General features: G+C 44.0%; 1 protein-coding gene and 1 long non-coding RNA gene across 4 annotated transcripts in view; both read right to left on the reverse strand.

Annotated features, from left to right (window-relative positions):
* Window positions 1-19,479, reverse strand: part of LOC133273918 (uncharacterized) — a 376,828-nt gene that overhangs the window by 91,939 nt on the left and 265,410 nt on the right. The window lies entirely within an intron of this gene.
* On the reverse strand, window positions 58-18,635 carry ATG14 (autophagy related 14). 3 transcript variants are annotated; one of them, XM_061462580.1, is made up of 11 exons: window positions 18,407-18,523; window positions 17,954-18,038; window positions 12,970-13,032; window positions 12,792-12,834; window positions 12,311-12,392; window positions 5,820-6,057; window positions 5,137-5,366; window positions 4,566-4,683; window positions 3,388-3,478; window positions 3,192-3,277; window positions 58-516 (listed from the first exon to the last, which is right to left on the reverse strand). In XM_061462580.1, exons 3-11 carry the CDS (start codon window positions 13,005-13,007, stop codon window positions 210-212), a joined length of 1,233 nt encoding a protein of 410 aa, XP_061318564.1. In that variant the 5' UTR covers window positions 13,008-13,032; window positions 17,954-18,038; window positions 18,407-18,523; the 3' UTR covers window positions 58-209. The 3 variants fall into 3 exon arrangements, with proteins under 3 accessions (XP_061318564.1, XP_061318563.1, XP_061318562.1); XM_061462579.1 differs by having other exon boundaries at window positions 17,871-18,038; XM_061462578.1 differs by lacking the exon at window positions 17,954-18,038 and having other exon boundaries at window positions 18,407-18,635.

Consider the following 19,479-nt stretch of genomic DNA (forward strand, 5'->3'; position numbering starts at 1 on the left):
AGAATCCGTCAGAGTCCGTAGCTAGCTAATTTACAAAATGGTACCATCACAGTCATCTTGGGTAAATAAAAAGGTTTTTCTGGTTTACAAAATGAAAGTCTGACCTTTTCTTTGTTCCAGGCACTACTTAACTGAATACGTAAGGTTTACTACAGCATTGCTGGGGAGGGATTCCTTCCACAAATCCTATGATCCTTTTGCCATGCTTGTTAGCGATGTCCAGTGTATGCCTTCAGCCACGAGGTCACTGAGGCGGCAGCAGAAGAGATCATTCCACCAGCACTGCTGCTGGCAATGGGCTGAGATACCTGCGTGCTCTGGCTCTGCAGCATCTCCACCTGCTGAGAGGGGATGTCACAGAACCTGGGGCTTGGCAGATTCTCCCAGTCTGTCCCTAGGTCTGTCTCTTCATCGCTGATGTGCTCATCTCCGCTCTCATCTGTCTCACCAGTGGCACTGGGATCCACAAACTCCATGGAGTCTTCAAGATCAGCACTGATTTCGAAAGGCCCAGACCTGTGAACATGAACACAGTTTGGTACCATGCAAGAGAGGCACTGTCCATTTGCCTGTATGAGTCCTGGGCATGCCAAAGCACCCTGCTCTACCATGCGTACAGCAGAGGAATTACAACACCTCTGTGTCTATCATTTGGCAAAGAGAAACCCACTGGCTACAGAGCTAACTGTAGACAATGGTGAAATGAGAACAGTTGGCTGAGGAAGTGATAGCTGGGTTCCAAACCACAGAGCAAGAACAGCAGAAGAGATGTTCTGCTTTGGCAGGGGATAGTGAAACATGTACACACAAAAGAAAAAGCTATTGATAATAACTCACAGCTCCACTGGTGGAAATCTCAGCTTGATGGGGAACAGCTTTTATTTTTAATGCTAGGCCTGGCCAGGCCAAGACAGCTGCAGCTTTGTCAGCAAGAAGAGTGTAGTTTACAGCTTACAGAACTGTGCTGGCACAGCTCACTAGTGGAGACTTCCCATTGCAGCACTTCACCCTGAGCAGCATCTCAAGACCTTTTTTACTATGCAGCTGGTCAAATGCTGGCAGAGGTTGCCCAGAGAGGCTGGGGAATCTCCTCTGGAGATACTTAAACCTCTCCTGGCCACTCGTCCTGAGCAACTTGCTCTAGTTGGCTCTGCTCTGAGTGGAGCCATGGGCTGGATCTCCAGAGGTCCTGACCAAACCCACCTGTGCTGTGACTCCATATTCCCTGCTGCCACTGCCTGGTGGGAGAAGCAATTGCATCCCACCCCATCCCACTGCTTGGCCAAAAGCTGGAACACCTTTACTGAGCCAAAGCAGGCAGTTCCAGAGGTCAGAGAGGTGATCATGGAGGCGGTGAAAGGTGGATCCCCCACAGCAAGCAGTATCCCTGGCAAAGTTCATTCCAAAGCACAAAGCTGCTCAGCAAAACAGGAGTAAGAATTTAACATGGGTAGTAAGAGTACTTCTCCAGCCTTAGTGGGACAGGGAACCTGAATCAGTGATTTACCATGGAAAGTTTTAATCCAGACAATTAAAGCTTGGTAAAATTATATGTATCTGAAAACAGCAGCTTATAAAGGAGACTATCAGGTAACTATAGGCTTAGATATCTAAAGGAAAATAAGGAGAGCTGGTTGCTGCAAACTTTGCAGACAGCTGAGAAATCATAACCCAGAAAGGAATGGGAGCGCTGCCTTCTGTTAAGCATTTTGTTTAACAAGGCAACATAAGAAGAGAGTCATCAGGTTTAAGACCAGAGGGACCATTAGATCATCTCCAGTGACCTCCTCTCTAACAAAGGCCATTACTTTCTACCCGTTCCCCCTGTCCTTTGCCGAGTAACTGCCCATTAGCCTGATGAAAGCATCCATTCCAGAAACATATCCAGCCTTGACAGGATGACATAAGGAAACAGAGAATCCCCACCTTCATTCTTGTGGGTGATTAATCTCTGTGTTAAGCACATTTGCCCCGTTGAAACCTAGTTCAGACTATTTGCTTCCACTGGTGACTATAAAGCCATTTGCTAGCCTGTATTTTATTGCCATGAAGGCATGTAAAACAAGTCAATCTCATCCCTAGCAAGCTAAGTCAGTTTCATACAGACTAAACTATACCCTTGCTGATTGATGTTTTCTCCAACTCTTCTCTGTAACCTCTGGGTTCACTACATGGACCTGACTGATGCGTGGGGAGCTCTGTAACATCTGCACAAAGAAATGAGACCCACAATGGCACTTGGACCTTTTACAACAGTTCTTCATTCTCTGGGTATTTCCTGCACTCTCCTTGTTTTCAGGGGCACAGCAAGCACCTATTTTCTTCCAAACTGAGCTATGCTACAAAGATTTGGCTCCCCATACCTTTGGGCTGAATCAGTAGGGCTATACCCAGAGAACATAAGGGAAGTGATGTTCTCCTTAGTGGTACTGAAGGTTTTTAAATAAAACTAGATCTGTACATGAGAACAAAAGTAGATTTTGGAACATTACTAAGTTTAAGGGGAATAAAGCACTAGTCAGATTAAACAAATATTTGCAGACTGTCTCAGGCACAAATGACTTGTGATGGGATTATCCCAACAGGAAATCAATGTTGTAAAAAAAAGATTATTAAACATGGTGCGCTCAGCCCACAGGAACCGATTTTCTTTTCATCGTGTACTAACAGCAGCAAAGTTGACTTTAATCTTAATTTACATATAAATTAATATTATTTGAAGTGCCGACTTTGGTCTAGGGTGTTCACTCAGTGGAAGTATTTTGGGGAAGGCTTACCTAGTGTTTGTTTTAGGGTTTAAACTGCTGGATGCTCTCAGTATTTACCTGAGATGTGGGTAGGGTGGTACTTGGAGCACAGTGGGACTGCCTGGCACACATACTGCTGTCCCCTGGAGGGAAGGAGTTTCTGCGTCTGAGCATACAGGAAACAAGCCTATAATCAGCTACATGGCCTCCAGAAGAGCCTGCCACATGCAGCAGCACAGCACACACATCTCTGAAATCTGATTTCCTACTCGGGACCCCCTTTTTCTGTCCTCTCTTGTCTCCTCCTTGTAACCACCCTGATTTCTGATGTGCTGAGGACTGATCTATAGCAGATGAGAAGAATTTCCCTCCTAAACAACAAGGCAAATGCATTACTCCAAACAGGATTCAGTCACAGGTGAGTTGAGATACTGTTTTTCTTACCTGCCCAAGTTCTTGGTGTCTGGGCTGACCAGGTACATAAGGTTCCTGAGCGTATGCAGTGGGTGCAACAGATCTAAATTTACATGCTACCATGTGGAAGGTAAGAAAGAGACATGGTCAGTTACAATGGGAAACCTGCAGGCACAGCTGATCTTTCAAAAGCTCTTTAGAGAATCCCAATGGGCATTTCCCATACCTGAGAGAAGCAAAGGTGCAGGATATTAGCATTCAACTTCTTCACTGCCCGTGTGAACCTGTGTCTGCTGAGATTCTCTCCACAGAACTCACTATTGAAAGACCATACACACGTATACATGAATAGACAGAAAGCACAATGCTGTGAAAATACACTCTCTGGAGACATCAGCATTCTGTGTCCTGACTTCCTAATAAACCCCAGAGTAAACACGCTCAAAGTGAGCACTTGTTTAAACTGTACAGCCAGTTTGAGAGTGTTTAGGAGGTTATTTTTTCAGCTAGCAAGACTGTTAGCATTTCATCAACCAGCACTGCTTGTGCTAGTCTCACCCACTTCAACAGGACAGGTGTATGAAACTCAAAGATCCACTGTAGCCAAGCTATTCTGGCTCTCCTTTTAAATCCTGCATCATTTCCTGTTCCCAAGCTTTTCCTTCTGTGAAGGCTCAGCTCCCAAGTAACAGTATAAACTCCCCACACAGAGACCCTACACAACTTTTGTGCCCTCAATTCGGCAATCACTATATTAAACACTTAAAAGAATCTCAGCAGCATCTTTGAGATCCCAGAAAGACTGAACAGGTCTACAGCTCCCTCAGTACTTCTGTACAGACTCCATCTATTCCACATTGACATTAAAAATCTAACAGTGCTTTTCATCATGGGATTTACACAACACTCTCCCAGCTGCCTGGCAGCCAGCTATGCTCCCCATTGGCATTTTATCCCCAAAAGAATCACACTGCTACCATGCCATTATAAAGCCTTGTTCTGCAGCACTTAATGTAGTGGAGCTATTCAATATGACTAAGGGTTGCTGAATTGGTCTGGGATTTTGTAAAGCACAGTAGGGTCTCATAAAATGAAAGTGCTATTCATGGATGTCATATTTCATTTCCAGTTTGAGGATGCTGAATATGTCAATTAGAAAGCTATTATTTTCAACTATGGCGGCTGGTCTACACTCTCAGGAGGTAAAAAAGGAAGGAGGCACTGTGGACTGTGGTCTAAAACCCTACTAGTCCTCCACTCCAAATTAAACAGCACAAAAATCCACGAGATATCAACTGGTACCACAAAGCTGTTCCAAGCAATGACTTTGTTCCCAAACCCAAACAGAATTAAGATCAGTCAAAACTAGTCACTGATTCACCTCAGAGGCTTGCATTTACTTGCCTGTTGCAGAGCTTCTTGGGAAGATTTACATCAAGTATGAGAGACAAAGTGTTAACAAGCTGAGTTGCATAGCACAATGCAGCACTGATAGTGTAAGCAGGGTTATTATGTTCCGTATCTGAAAGAAATAAAAGCATCATGAAAGTCTCATTTTAAATGAAGCCTCAGTGGATGTGTCAATCTGTTACTGAAGTCTACTCTGGAAAATGTCATTTGTGAGTATTGTGAATAGCCTGAATTCAACAATTATTTACAGTGACATCTGTCAGAAGTTGGTAGAAAATAGTAATTCTTGGGATTCCTGTTAAAATGACGGCATGTGAACCATGTCAAAACTGTGAATAATTAACTTTATCTATTACATTGTGCTGTGTCCCAGTGAGCATTTCCTGCAAAAGAGGATTTCAGTGGACTAATCCTTATACTGGTGTTTATTTCTGATTCAGGTTTGTCTGGGTGAGAACAAAAGGGCTGGGCTACTGCTCCTCAGTTGCCTTCTGCTGGCATCCAAGGCTGCAAGTTCTATAGCTTCTGGAGTATCCCAGATGTCTAATCAGACCTTGCTCCTTACCCGGTCCTTGTGTAGTCTTCTTCTCTTCCACCCAGTTGTAATATGCTGAATAGTCTCCATTATTAGGAAGGGTTATCCAAGGCCCTGTGATGCTGATGCTGGTGTCCCCATTGTGATCATCACACACCCACCTCCCAGAGAGATATGTGGTTCTCCTGGCTTCTGCAAGCTTGCTCACAGTGCTAGAGGTCATAGCATTGTCGCTCTCAGAAGACACATCTGCAGGATCTCTGTAACACCCAAAGAGGAACGAAGTGTTTTTAAAGAAGTGTTAAAAATACAGTCAGAGATACACTTGGCAGGCACTTCACCAGATTTCACAGAGAGCAAAATCTTCTAGAAACACTCCTGCAAAATTCCTCATTCCCAAAACTACTTCCCTTTGTTCCAGGATTTTTTATTTTACTTACCTATTTTATCTATTTAAGTTTACAAATTTATCTATTTTAAGAAAGTTTAACATTGGACACATTCCTCAGCTCTCTTCTGGGGGAGATGCTAGCACCTCCAGATTCTTCTCCTCTGGACCTCTGTTTTTTGGGTCAGATGCTTTGCCTTTGGGAAACACCTCCTCCTCCCCACAGATGCTAAGGGAGCCAGAGTGTCTAGCTTAGACTTACATGACTCACTTCTGGGTGTCTAAAGCTAAGTCAAATTAATCCAAAAGGATAAGCCTACTATACCTCATGCTTGTCTTTACTTCTTCAATGGGAAATATGACTGATGTTAGTTCTAGGATATGCATCCGACGAAGATTTGCCAGATGCTCATACTGGGTTTTCAAGTCATAGACTTTTTTCTCTACCAAGTCTCCCAGCTTGTGGTTATGCCTCTGGATCTTCTCTTTCTTCTCCTGATGCCGCTGAGCCCTGCGATAATGTTTCTGGTTCTCCTCTTTAATTCTGAGAAGCCCCTCTGCATCTGTGAAAACGGCAGCAGATGTTAGCCTTGAGAAAGGAACTATGAGGTACTTGTAGTAAGCCTGAGAAAAGCATTAATATTCATAGCAAACAAGATCTAGAACAGCTTAAAGCAGAAAACCCTGCTAAACTATTCACGTTTTCCAGCTGCTCCGTGGTACAACTTTTTAATCTTTTCTGAAGATCTCCAGAGAGACTGAAATTGACTATTCTTTCCCTATCTTTTACCCAGCTATTTTTTGATTTAGAGCAGAAAAGCCAGGATCTCACAGTTTAATTAAACTTCTGAGGTAATCATCACGACAGAAATAGCTTGACTGTACATGTTTGCATGGTGTTGGCCAAAAAGACAGGCATTGCTTGCAGCCAAAATCAAGAGCTGATATCATCTTCATTCACCATTTCTGGCATCACTGCTGCTATTAATGAATGGTGCTTGGGCTTTGCATTCATGTGTGTGCTCTTAAAGCACTTGGATCCCAATGATGCAGACTTTGTGTTACCACAAGGGAACACTGACTGTCTCCCTTTCCAGTCACAAAATGAGAAATCACAGAATCACAGAATGGTTTGGGTTGGAAGGGACCTCAAAGCTCATCCAGTTCCAACCCCCCTGTCATGGGCAGGGGCACCTCCCACTAGAGCAGGCTGCTCCAAGCCCTGTCCAACCTGGCCTTGAGCACTGCCAGGCACGGGGCAACCACAGCTTCTCTGGGCAACCTGTGCCAGCGCCTCAGCACCCTCACAGTGAAGAACTTCTTCCTGATGTCTAATCTAAATCTCCCCTCTGTCAGTTTAAAGCCATTGCCTCTTGTCCTATTCCTACAGGTCCTTACAAAAAGTCCCTCTCCAGCTTTCTTGTCAGTCCCTTTAGGTACTGGAACTTGCTCCAAGATCTCCCTGGAGCCTTCTCCAGGAATGAGTTTATGTACTGTACAGTTCTGCAACTGCATGAATTTACTCCATGCGCCAGACACACTATAGCTTAGAAAAATATCCTTCAAGAGCACCTGCTTATTCTCCTATACAATAACTGACCGCAGTAATGCTTCCACAAACATGAGGTGCTAGAGTCAGCCACCTCTGTCCTTCAAAGGCGCACAAAAATATTCCCCAAATACATGCCTAAAACTCTTAGTGTCAAAACCCTAGTTTGAACAAAAGCCCCCATCTGCTAGGTGCTCACTTCCTGGTGTTATGGCTGAAAAGACAGAGTGTTAGTCAGATTCTATCAGAGCAAGGCATTACTTTCTTTTAATCAAGAAGTGGGATAACTGTTCCTTGCACAGGATAGAAGCACTAAGCCCTGACATCGTTTTACTGATCTAGGTTGATTGCAAGGCACAGATGAGATCAGAGTTACAGTAAGAATTCTCTGTGGCACCTGCTACTCAAAAAAGCTGCATTCTATTATTACTAAAATCTACAAAAGTTATAAGCAGCTATAGTTATCTCAAACAACAGTCTGTCAGTCTTTCCACTAGGGGAGGAATAAAAGGCTACATCCAAAGACTGGGACCCAAGACTGATTCCCATCCACAGGTCTGTGCCCAGCCATGCTCAGGTGGCACACGATAGCCTTCTGTTAGTCCTGGCTTGCACCTGCAGAGCTGGAACTGGTTGGTCCCTTGCCTAATAGGGTGGGAGACCAGGATTGCTGGAAGCCTCCTGAGTATGCTTGCCCTTGCAGACACAGAGGGTGCTTTCTCTGAACGTCAGGAATTATTTCTAGTCATCTAACTGATCTGTTGCCATCCGTGATGTGTGCTTGGTAAGAAGAAAGATCTGACATGTGGGAGATGCAGAGTCCCAAATTAAAGAAGGTGAGAACAGCTTCTCTGTGCAGATAAGAACTAATAATCCTTAGGTTTATAAAATAAATGACCTCCTGTTAGAGGAATGTCATGGTTTAAACCCAGTCAGGCAGCTCGTTAACTCACTTTCCCCCCTTCTTTCCCTCCCCCTACTCCCAGAGGGACGGAGAGGGGAATCGAAAAGAATGCAACTCCCACAGGTTGAGATAAGAACAGTTTAGTAACTAAGGTATAACACAAATCACTACTGGTACCACCAATAATAACAATGATAAAGGAAATAACAAGGGAAGAGAATACAACACCTCAGCACCAGCCGACTGATAACTCTCCCCTCCCCCCAGCCCAACCAAGCACCGACCCATACCTCCTGAACCCTGCAGTCTCCCAGCCCTTCCGGCTAACTCCCAGTTACATCCTGGGCATGACGTGCTGTGGTATGGAATACCTCTTTGGTCAGTTTGGGTCAGGTGTCCTGTCTCTGCTTCCTCCCGGCCTCCCCTCCTCCCTGGCAGAGCATGAGGCTCACAAAGTCCTTGGCCAGACTAAAACGATCAGTGTTATCAGCTCTGTTCCCAGGCTGAAAGTCAAAATCACATCACTGCACCAGCTACTAAGAAGGAGAAAAATGACTGCTACCGCTGAACCCAGGACAAGGAACCATAGAAAAATCAACTTTTCTTTGAGCGACACCAAGAATCCCTGTATGCCAGCTAGTTATTCAGCCTTCATTAAGTATTCCCGTAACATTAATAGAAAATCAGTTAATGCTTGCATTCATATTCCCAAACTCCCCCTTTGCATAAAGAATAAGAGACAGAAGAAGAGTAAAATGTCCATCTGCTCAATTTTCACATTCCTGTTCATAGAGTGAACTCCCTTTTCTGCAGGTCCAACAGCAATTATTTGAGAAGCAGGCAAGAACACTGCACACACACTTCCTCTTTAGTAGTCCCAGTGCAGAAACAGCTGTCCTTTTTTTGGCATAGCACTTTTGCTTTTTGATCCAGTTAATGAGGTGATTAAAATTTGTCCCCAGAAGTATTTCAGGACACCTCTATGTCTCACACATCTACACTGGCTGATGAATGCAAGCTTGGCCACACCGCCATCTGCCCAACAGAGCGCTCTGCCAGGTATGTGCAAGATCGTCACCTTGAACTCTTCTCCACAGACAGAAGGCAAACACATGTATTTTAAAACCTTACTTGAAGAAGTACCACTTATAGAAGTGTCCAGAAGAGACAACTCAAAAGCAGGAATCCAGTGTACTAGAGATGGTTCTTATTTCAGGTAACTAAACTATGCCGTACCCAATAGAAGAGAAGCAACCTATTTACATTTTCTAATGTGCTCAAGAGTGAACCAAGTTGGGTTTCTGAACTCCACTTCCCAGTTAGTCCCAAAGTTTTACCAGCTGCAGAGCTGCATTTTGATAACAGGTGACTAAGGTCCTTGAAGTCATATTGACTTCCTCCTTTCTTCACAGGGTAATGAGAAAAAGTAGTTTATTGACTTCATAATATTATTCAATGTACTGAAAAGCTTGCTTCTGTTCACCTTCCTATTCTCTAAACCAAATTTTCCTAGATGTTCCTTGTGTTTTATTCCTAATATGCTCCTCCAGACTTTCTCCAGTTGATTTTCAACTTCCTTAAATAGCTCAAATTGGACACCAGACCCCCACTGAGGAAACACCAATGCTGGGAACAGCAGGAAAACTACTTCTACCTAAAATACAACACTTAGGCTAGGATAACCCAGAATGAGGTCTGAACCTTTCTGAAGCAGTATTAGATTGATAATTTTTATTTAAATTGTAATTCATAGAATCATAGAATAGTTAGGGTTGGAAAGGACCTTAAGATCACCCAGTTCCAACCCCCCTGACATGGGCAGGTGTCGTGGTTTAAACCCAGTCAGGTAATTCGTTCGCTTACTTCCCCCTCTTTCTTGCCCTCCCCCTGCTCCCGGAGGGACAGAGAGGAGAATCGAAAAGAATGCAACTCCCACGGGTTGAGATAAGAACAGTTTAGTAACTAAGGTATAACACAAATCACTGCTGCTACCACCAATAATAATAATGACAAAGGAAATAACAAGGGAAGAGAATACAACACCTCAGCACCAGCCAACCGATAACTTGCCCCCCTCAGCCCCACCAAGCACCGACCGATACCTCCTCCAACCCTGCCGTCTCACAGCCCTTCCGGCTAACTCCCAGTTACATCCTGGGCATGACGTGCTGTGGTATGGAATACCTCTTTGGTCAGTTTGGGTCAGGTGTCCTGTCTCTGCTTCCTCCCGGCTTCCCCTCCTCCCTGGCAGACCATGAGGCTCACAAAGTCCTTTGCCAAACCAAAACATCACTATCAGCTCTGTTCCCGAGCTGAAAGTCAAAACACTGCACTGCACCAGCTACCAAGAAGGAGAAACATGACTGGTACTGCTGAACCCAGGACAGCAGGGACACCTCACACTAAACCATGTCACCCAAGGCTCTTCCGACCTGGCTCTGAACACTGCCAGGGATGGAACATTCACAGCTTCCCTGGGCAACCCATTCCAGTGCCTCACCACCCTAACAGGAAAGAACTTTCTCCTTATATCCAATCTAAACTTCCCCTGTTTAAATTTTAACCTGTTACCCTTTGTTCTACCACTACAGTCCCTAATGAAGAGTCCCTCCCCAGCATCCCTATAGGCCCCCTTCCTATAATTCCCCTGATCCTCTCCTGTCAAATCTCACCACTGTCCCCTGCTTTGTGTTTGTATGTTTGTCTTTCCTAAACAATGTGCAATTGACTTTGTCCTTCTCAGATGACGCTGTCAAGTTATCTGCACGACTTTGAATTTGATCCTGTTTTCCACAGAAGCCGTATCATCATCCACCTTGGCTTCCTGCATTCTACCTTCTATTTTACCATACAAGATATTATGGAAAATATTGAACAAAAATGGGCCAAGAACCAGCTCCTGCTGAGCTCCACCTGTCTCACCTCCTCAGTTTGACAAGCATCATCACCCTCTGAATGCAGCCTTTCTGCCCTTTTGTGTCAATCTTACAGTGATTACACCCAGAGCAAATGTTTTTGCTTGCTCATGAGATGGTTTGGTGTAGTGCCCAAAGGCAAGGCATGTTGCATCTTCTGCTTTATCCTTCACGTGATCCTCAGACAAGGGGTTGATTTGACATGGACCATTCTTAACAAAGCAATGCCTATTTTTAATTACATTACCTTCTAGCTACTTGCAAAGTGACCAAAGGTTTATAATAACATGACTGTATCACCAGTTTAAGGTTCTCCCTTCCTCCACCCTTTGAAAACTGATACTGTTTTCACTCGGTTTCCTGGGACATGCTCTGTCCCATGTGTTCTCAAGTCCTCCACAGACAACTACAGCTTGTTCCTTAAGTTCCCTAAGGAAAATCTCATAAGGCCTTGCTGCCATAAAATAATATTTAGCTGGCTGTTTTCTTTCCTCAGTGTGCAGTCCTCCTATGATGTAAAATTTAACCTGGCTGAGCAGCTGATCACATTTCTTTGTGAGAAGATGAAGCAAAAAAGACAATGAATGCTTCAGACTTCTCTGCACTGTTATTTACTGTCTTTCCAGTTAACTAACAGACTTATCTACTTCATCTTTTTCTTATTTTACATTTCTTATTGTTACTATCCATCCTCATTAATTGAAACCATTTTGCATCTCAGCCTTTCTGATGTTATCATCACATGTTTGTGCTATTCCTTTATAACTATTGTCAAGTACATGCCTCTGCTTTCACTCTCTCTATGGCTCATTTTGAATTTCAAGTCATAAAAACATTCCTGATTCAATCAATATGCTTTTGAATATGTTTCCTATATTTCCTTTGCACGTAGGCTGTAAAGAGTGCTGCACATTCTCTTCTGAAAAATGGTCCTACAAACCTCTCATGAGCAAAAAATCTAATGAGTTTCAAAACAGAAGCTGCTGACAGAGAGCAACTCCCCAGCCTATGCCATATTTCAGTGGCTCTTGCTCTAGTAGGATTTTAGCATTTCTAGACAGGTGTGGGTTAAAATTCATCAGTACATGAAATTCCTAACAGCTGCAGAGCCATTTGCCTCCTCTTTATCAAGAGGAAGTGATCAGGAACACCACACTAAATAAAGCCATCTCTAGGGACAAAGCCAAAGTCACAGGCTGCTAAGCATTTACTTTTAAAACTGTTGCAAAATGATTGCCATCCAGCTGAATAATGTCTACTGTTTGCTAATTAAAACCCAAGCATGAAAAGGCTAAAATCCACTCACCGATTTGCCTTCAAGTTGATTTAAGAAGTGACTGTTTGAAAATTCATCATTTTTAAAACCTTAAGATTCAAATTCACATCAATTGATTTTTCACTCTAAGGCACACAGTTTCCCACATTGCAAAAGCACAGGCATTACTCACATCTTGTCATTTCATCATTTTCTTTGCAAATGGTCTGTTTCAGCTGCTCAATCCTCATCTTGCAAGACATTATTTTCCATCTCTGAAAAAGAACATTCAGCAACTCTAGGGTAGAAAAGACTTCAAACACACTGACTAATGATTAACAACAAAACCAGCAGCTCTAGTGCAAAAGTAGCAAGATGTTCTTAATTGATCATATGAACAAATAAATATTTCATATGCTGTTTTGTGCACAGAAGAATGCCACAAACAAACTGAATGCCGAGTATAAAGTCAATCAGAATAAGTTATTGAACAAATATCTGATAAGAAACGAAAAGAGCTTGGAGCACTCTGCTTGCAGAGCCAATTTCAGTTGTGCTTACAACAAGATTTTTGGGAAAGCAACACAATACCCTCAAGGTAAATTGTAACTTTAAACTATGAGATCTAGGAATTCAGAGAGTTTAAAAACTATGGGTCACTTTGAATAACTCACCAGCTGATCAGTTATCTCTTTCCCTTCCATGGCCTTCAAAACACTAGAGGAAAAAACATGATTGAAAGTTTTATGACTATCTGGACTGGGTCTGTCTCCAGCAAAAGCACATTAGAGAAACTGTTTTGTTTTTCTGACAGTTCTTATAGCTTATTTTCATTTAATAACTACAACTTACTGCTTTTGGAATTCTTTCTGTTTGGTTTTAAGACGCATCAGCCTTTCTTTCTTGTCTGAAAACCTAGAAGAGATTAAAGGGTTTAATTGGTATTTTCACAATATGGCATTACAAGTTGTCTGAAAAGCGAAAAAGACCAAAGCTTGTGACAGACAGCCTCTAAACTGCAGCTTTCTGGCTTAGTCTTAGGAAATAATGGCTAAATGTATAAAACTCGCAGAATTCTACAGCACATGTCTCATTGGAATTGCAACAGAACCTCCAAGCTAAGGAAACATCAGCTTGTTGTATTAGCAAACTTGTAAGCAAATTGCTTACTATTTCTAGAAGTTTTACAGCTTAGTAACATCAATTGTCTGTGGAATAAGAAAAATATATAGTATCCTAAAAACTTTTAGTCACTGGAGAAATTAACAATACTATTTCAGATACCATAGTGAGTCTGAACTGCGCTACTTCACAAGCTGTGATGGCATCAGCTGAGTCCACTCCAGTAGTGGGAAATGCAGGTTTTCATACACTATGCACTGCATTTTCCCCCTTCTAACATGGAAGGGTCTTGCACTTTATTCATTAATGATTCCAAATAGGACAGCACTCAAGACTTTTACATGACATCCAAATCTTTGCTGTTTTAGTAACAGCAATGAGTTCAATTGTCTTCTACTAAACACCTGTAGCTACCACGAGACCATAACCCAAATGTCTGTGTGAGTTCTTTCACCAGATAGACGTCTGAGGTATGAAAACTGCAAAGAACAGATCAGAAGGGAATTTTTTTCAGGATTCATCATCCTGTGTTTTCACCCTTTGAATATGCAGCAGCTGCCATGCTCTGCTCTCCTCCATGTTCCACAATGTATTGAGAAATACACTTAAAGAAAATATGAACAATGTACATTGAGAAATTACAATAAAGCATGAAGCGACAAAGCTAACAGTAAGAGCAAGCCAGACAGCCAAGAGATTTGGGCAACATAAGAAATAGCAAATGTGCTTTGTCTTCTGCCAGCGTATGGCTTCCCAGCTTTCCTTTGTCCTTGCAATGTTACAGCGCTGTCCTAATCCATGCCTCAGAAGTGTGTATTGGGTTATATCACTGTGGAAAAACAACTGATTTCCCTCTGCAACATGTAGAGTTGACAATTTCACCCTAACAGTGGTCAAACATTTTACCTACCAATCCACCAAGTCCTTTATTTCACAGGTATCTAATCTTTGTTCAGAAAGAATTATACAGTAAGCCTTGACAGGATGGCATATTGGGCCTCCATCTCTGCTCGACTCTGGGGGTGTCATTTCAGGTAAAACTTGAAAATGCTTCATTTTTTTCCTTGAAGTGCTTAAGTCTGAAAGCCTGGTGACTTTGGGTTCAGAAAGAAGGTAATCACCCTTCCATGTGCATTAAAACAACAACAGAACTACTGGCTGTTGTCTCATAGACAAGCAAAAATATGTTTTCCTTCCAAAACAAGCCAAATACAAATGAAGGTGGCTTGGCATAAAAGCCAGAGGCCACGCGTGAGCCGGAGGAATGTGGTACAACTGGAGTCTGGCTGCTCAACCCAGCGCGTGTTCCTTCTTCCTGTGTGTCCTCACCCACCAGTCATCATGGAAATTAGAGAAGTGCACTGTACGAGACTCCTGTTTACCACAGAGCAATGCACACCTACTGTACCCCGACCTTTGGCTGCAACCAAAAATAACTTGGCGCAGAAACACATCACTCGGCAGTCACACAGGGAGAGCGCACTGGGGTAATTTGGCAATTCTTCTCAAAGCTGGATTAATGGGCACAGAGTCTAACTAAACGCAATTACCCAAATCACGTCCATCACATCAGCAAAAAGTTGAATGATCTGTCAAGAATCTGGGACTAAATTAAGTTCTTACTGCTGAGGGAAGACAGAAATATTTGTGAGAGCCTGCAAAAATTGCAGCTCACCACGCACTTCAGCAATTGCGTCAAACAGCTCCTACAAACTTCTGCAGCAGGTTTCTCCTGAGCAAACATTTCCATTTCTTTATATAGCTCCAACATTAATTGCACTGCATCCTGTAACTGATTTTTCTCTATATATCTACAGCCTTTTGATTTGGCAGAGAAACAAAACTTTAGATGAATTATTATAGGAACTCCCATAAAATGTAAACTGAGAGGAGAAAACTCAACATCTCAAATTATTCATTAAATGTCTCTTTTTCCTCACGTTTTACCATATTAAGCTGAGATTTTTCTGAGGTCACCTGCCTTATTCCCACATGCTCATAGTTAGAGAGAAACAATCAGAGGAAGGACTTCCTAATCTACAAGAACTGATTAATGCTGAAGGAGCTGAGGACAGCAACAGGTACCCCCATTACTGTACCTATTCACTATAATAAAACTCCATCACTGCAAAAAGTCACTATTCCTGATTATAAGCCACAGCTTAAAGAAGTCAGACAGGCTTAGACATCACAATTACATTGTCTTTGGCTTTTGCCATCTGCAGATGCAGGAGACAAAGCAATTCAGTACGCCTGTAAAACACACTCTGATAATTTCTGCATATGACAGGCTGGAGTAAACTCCCGGGAGGAAGAAGAGTCTCCAAGCTGAAACCAACATCAAGATACCGGCTTAGCTTTTGAATATACCATGCATTACTAATGAAAAGAAGAATGTCAGTGATGTTTTTACTGGGCGACTTCCGGACGACTCATCCTTAATTACAGCTGTACTTCAATAATTAACCTTAACAGCTCCTCAATCTCTCTCCCTCACAGATACAGGGTGTGATTTTTCCAAACATATGAACTTCAATCTTACTGTTGCTTTTATAAAAGTCCACACACAAAACAGCCCAATGCAAAGAAATCTGAAATAATTCTTACAGTTAGAACATGAAATCATTCATTATCTTCTACAGAAAAATCACAAGAAAATTGTAAATAAAAAACACCATTGGACACAAGAAGTAACACTTGCTTTCTTTCTGCAGGAGGGAACAATCCTTCCCCCTGTCTGTTACACATCAAAAAGACAAATGGGAGGCCCAAGTGACCCCATACACTTCCACATTCTGAATTTCTCACACGGCGCTAATAACTGAGCCACACCAAAAGCCCTTGTCATGACCCTGTCGGCCTCCTCCAGTGCCGGCCATAATGTTGATCTTAAAATTAGCCCAGGTACTACTAGAAGGCATAAAAAAAACAAATAAACAAGGATGACAGTAAACACATTCCGAAATCCAGCCAGTTAAGTGCACCTGTCCCTGCATGACTTTGGCATGGTGTGTGGCCACCGTTTCAAAAGTCACTGCCTCCCTCTGTGCTCCCATTGCAAGAGATTCATAGACATCCACTCACTGCATAGAAACACAGAAAACTGACCTCTGAAGTGACAAGTTCCTTCTCACTTTTGTATCTGCCATTTGAAGTATTAAGCATAGAACACAGAAAAAACATTGTTTTAAACAAAATTCCATTATCTTCAAAAGAACAAGAAGAAGCCCAAACTTTACAGAGCTTTGTTCCTACACTTTCCTGCTGCAATCAAGTGGTCTTATGTTACGTACTTTGTGTTACTCGTATATCTGACGTTGTTTCTTTACTTCATTAATACGAGGTTGCCATTTTCAGTAAATTGTGCTACTGCTTGGGTAAGTTCTGAGCAGCTGGAGAGGCAAAGCCTGGGGAAATTGAGCATATAGGGAGTCCCCAGGAGAACAGAACAGCAGTGATCCCCACAGATGGAACCACAATGTCCAGGCAGAGGGGGGAAAAAAGACACACAGAAAAAAAAAAAAAAAGACAGAGACTTACTTGCTGCAGTTAAGAATCACAGTGTAAATATACACATTTTCTAGCCACAGATGAATACGACAGTCAAATCACCTTAGGAGGATGCAGTGAAAACTGTCAGACAGAAAAACTGATCTTGTTTCATGTGAGAAGATACAAGGAAGTCAGAGAGAGGGTTTGTTTTTTTCCCTAACAAGCTGTTGCTTCTGGTACTTTGGCTAAGACTGTTGCTTTATGTTTTTTCTGATGTGCACAGAAACTTCCTAAGCCTTGGTTAATACATAGCTACAGTGCTTCTCCTGTAATGAAGGCTACAGCTGAATTTCTATATTTAAGCCTGATATTTAGCCAAAATCTTAAGTCTACAAAATGGGCAGGAATATAAGAGTTGGTTTATACTCCAACTTCCAAATCCCAATTTTTTGTGGAAGCTACAGATTACCCTGAGCAGTCTCACACAAACACAGGTTTTCCATCTATTTTAGAATGACTAAATACAGTTTGTGGTTCCATGACACAGTTTTTTCACATTAAAAAAAAAAGAAAGAAGCAAGCCCATCCAGTGGCAGACTAAGGTCTCAATTTTGCAAGCTGATTCATGCTGGCTGACACCCTATGCCCACTCCCACTGATATTCACGGCAGAAAAAACACCACCGTCCCAGTGGCTGTTTGTGTGCTTGGTAGGACACCAAGAGCCTTTGGTGCAAGGACCATACTGCACCACATGCTGCTTACTGCCTTCCCAAAATAGTTCAAGAAATCACTCTCAACAGCTGCTAATGAAGCTACAAATGAAGGACCAAGAACATGGAGTCAGCCAAAAAAACAGAGCTATTCTGGAGCCGCTGTGGGGCAGACTTTTTAAGAATCTGGGACGGCCACGCTGTGAACAACAGCTACAAAGGGGCAATCTGCATCTCAGTCATGAAATAACGATAGTTACTTAAAGATATGTGGCTCCTTCAGCGACCCTTCCATAGGGCCAATGCTCTACAAAAAGGTGCAGGAAGATGCGTGATTAATTGGTGGGATTTTTGTAATTTTAAAGAGGTGCCTACGATTAGGTCTGCTTATATAGACAATAAATAAAAGTGGCGTTTTCTCGCGTACCTTCCTGATTTCATTCAGTGTTTACAGAGACCACTGTTTTAACACATGCTGCTTAAAATAGATATGCATTTCAGATATCCTACCGCACGGCTCTCTTTTTGCCCTGAACTGTCTGGAGCTTCTGTTGGCTACATCAACACGGGCACGCCTGCTGGCAGCACCACCTGACTGAATGAAAGCAGGGGCGCTGTATTACTAATTATTATTACTATTTTAAGCAAAACGCTGTGGGTGCTGCTCTGCCCGCTTGCCCCATCCCCCCTACACCACCACCCCCCCCCCAAGCAGGCAGCCCGGCGGTGGGCCCGGCAGCGGCGGGCCCGTCCCCCGCCCCGGTGTAGCGGCTGAACAGCGGGGAAGAGGGATGAACCACCTTCTCCCCACCCCCCCACCCCTCCAGCCCTGAGGGGAGCGGGGGAAGGGCAGCCCAAGTCAAGGCAGGGTGCTCCTTGCCCCAGCTCCGGCGACGGGGCAGGGGGGCAGAGAGAGGGTGTCCCGTTCCGCTGCCGTCCCCGTCCCCTGAGGGCCGCCAGTACCTCTCGGAGTCGCGACCGTCGAAGAAGACGAAGTCTCCGCTCTGGACGCACTTGGCGCAGGTGAGGCGGCGGCGCGTGGTGTTGCAGAGCGGGCACCGCTCCACCGCCACATACAGCCCCTCCGCGTCCTCCTCGGCACCCCGCAGAGTCGCCGGCCCGGCCCCGACGCCGCCGCCCTGCCCGCCGGGCTGCGGCCGGCAGCCGCTGGGAGCCGCCATGATGGGCTCCCCGCGCCTGGGTCACGTGGGACTTTGTGTGCGAACAGGGCATTGTGGGAAGCGGGCGCTTGGCTTCAGTGCTCGGGCCGGCCCCCTTCGACCCCAGCCCAGCGCCGGGCGGCGGTGAAAGGAAAGGGGGAGCAGTCCCAGCTTCAGCAGCACGCACTGGCACTGCAGGACCCCTGGCTGGCGGCAGCACCCGCTGGAAGAGGCAAGGCTGCCCCCTCCCTGCTCCCAGAGAGGGGGGACATGGTGGGTGAGCTGCGGTATACAGCGGGCGGGTCAGCCCGGCTCCACTGGGACTGGGAGGGAATTGTGCAAATCTGAGGTAAAACAAAAAAGAAAAAAGCTTGGAGAGCTTAAAGGTTACTGTTTAAAGCCTGCAGTAAGCAGCGTGGTTATATTCTGCTTCCTGCGGTGCTGGGTGCTCGCATGAACCTCAACAGGCACTGCAGGTCTGTAACCATTGCATGCCCCAGGGGGGGACATCTTCACTAGTTACCCTCACTGCGGTCTCGAGGGGGCCTCCTGCGCAACAGCCAGTCAGGAACACTGCTGCATGGGCTACATAGAGCAGCCAGCCCCTATATGTTTATAATACCACCAACACTAATCTTTGTAAGAGGACAATTTGAGCAATAGAAGTGTCAAATCTTGATACACATCCTTAAGAGTGACAGACTAAGACTCTTCACCACAGCCGAAAGGTTGGAGCCAGAATCAGGAGTTAAATAGGTACAATCAACTACTATGTAGAAATAGAGAGCAAGTTCTTTCCATCAGAATATAGTGGGAAACACCAGGCAATTAGCAGAGACAAGACAGAGTCCACAGAAGCCAGAATAACTTGAAGCA

Source organism: Pezoporus flaviventris, unplaced genomic scaffold, assembly GCF_033815535.1.
Source record: "Pezoporus flaviventris isolate CSIRO_AGI_PZ_B2104156 unplaced genomic scaffold, CSIRO_AGI_Pfla_v1 ptg000035l, whole genome shotgun sequence".
In the NCBI taxonomy this organism is placed as follows: domain Eukaryota; kingdom Metazoa; phylum Chordata; class Aves; order Psittaciformes; family Psittacidae; genus Pezoporus; species Pezoporus flaviventris.

Coding starts and splice junctions, on each gene's coding strand:
- ATG14 (XM_061462578.1), bottom strand. CDS start 18,624: ATGGCGGCTCCCAGCGGCTGCCGGCCGCAGCCCGGCGGGCAGGGCGGC. Junction 12,393..12,791: donor AAGAGATAACTGATCAGCTG/GTGAGTTATTCA, acceptor GTTCTTTTTCAG/AGATGGAAAATAATGTCTTG. Junction 6,058..12,310: donor AAATGATGAAATGACAAGAT/GTGAGTAATGCC, acceptor CCGTTTTCACAG/ATGCAGAGGGGCTTCTCAGA.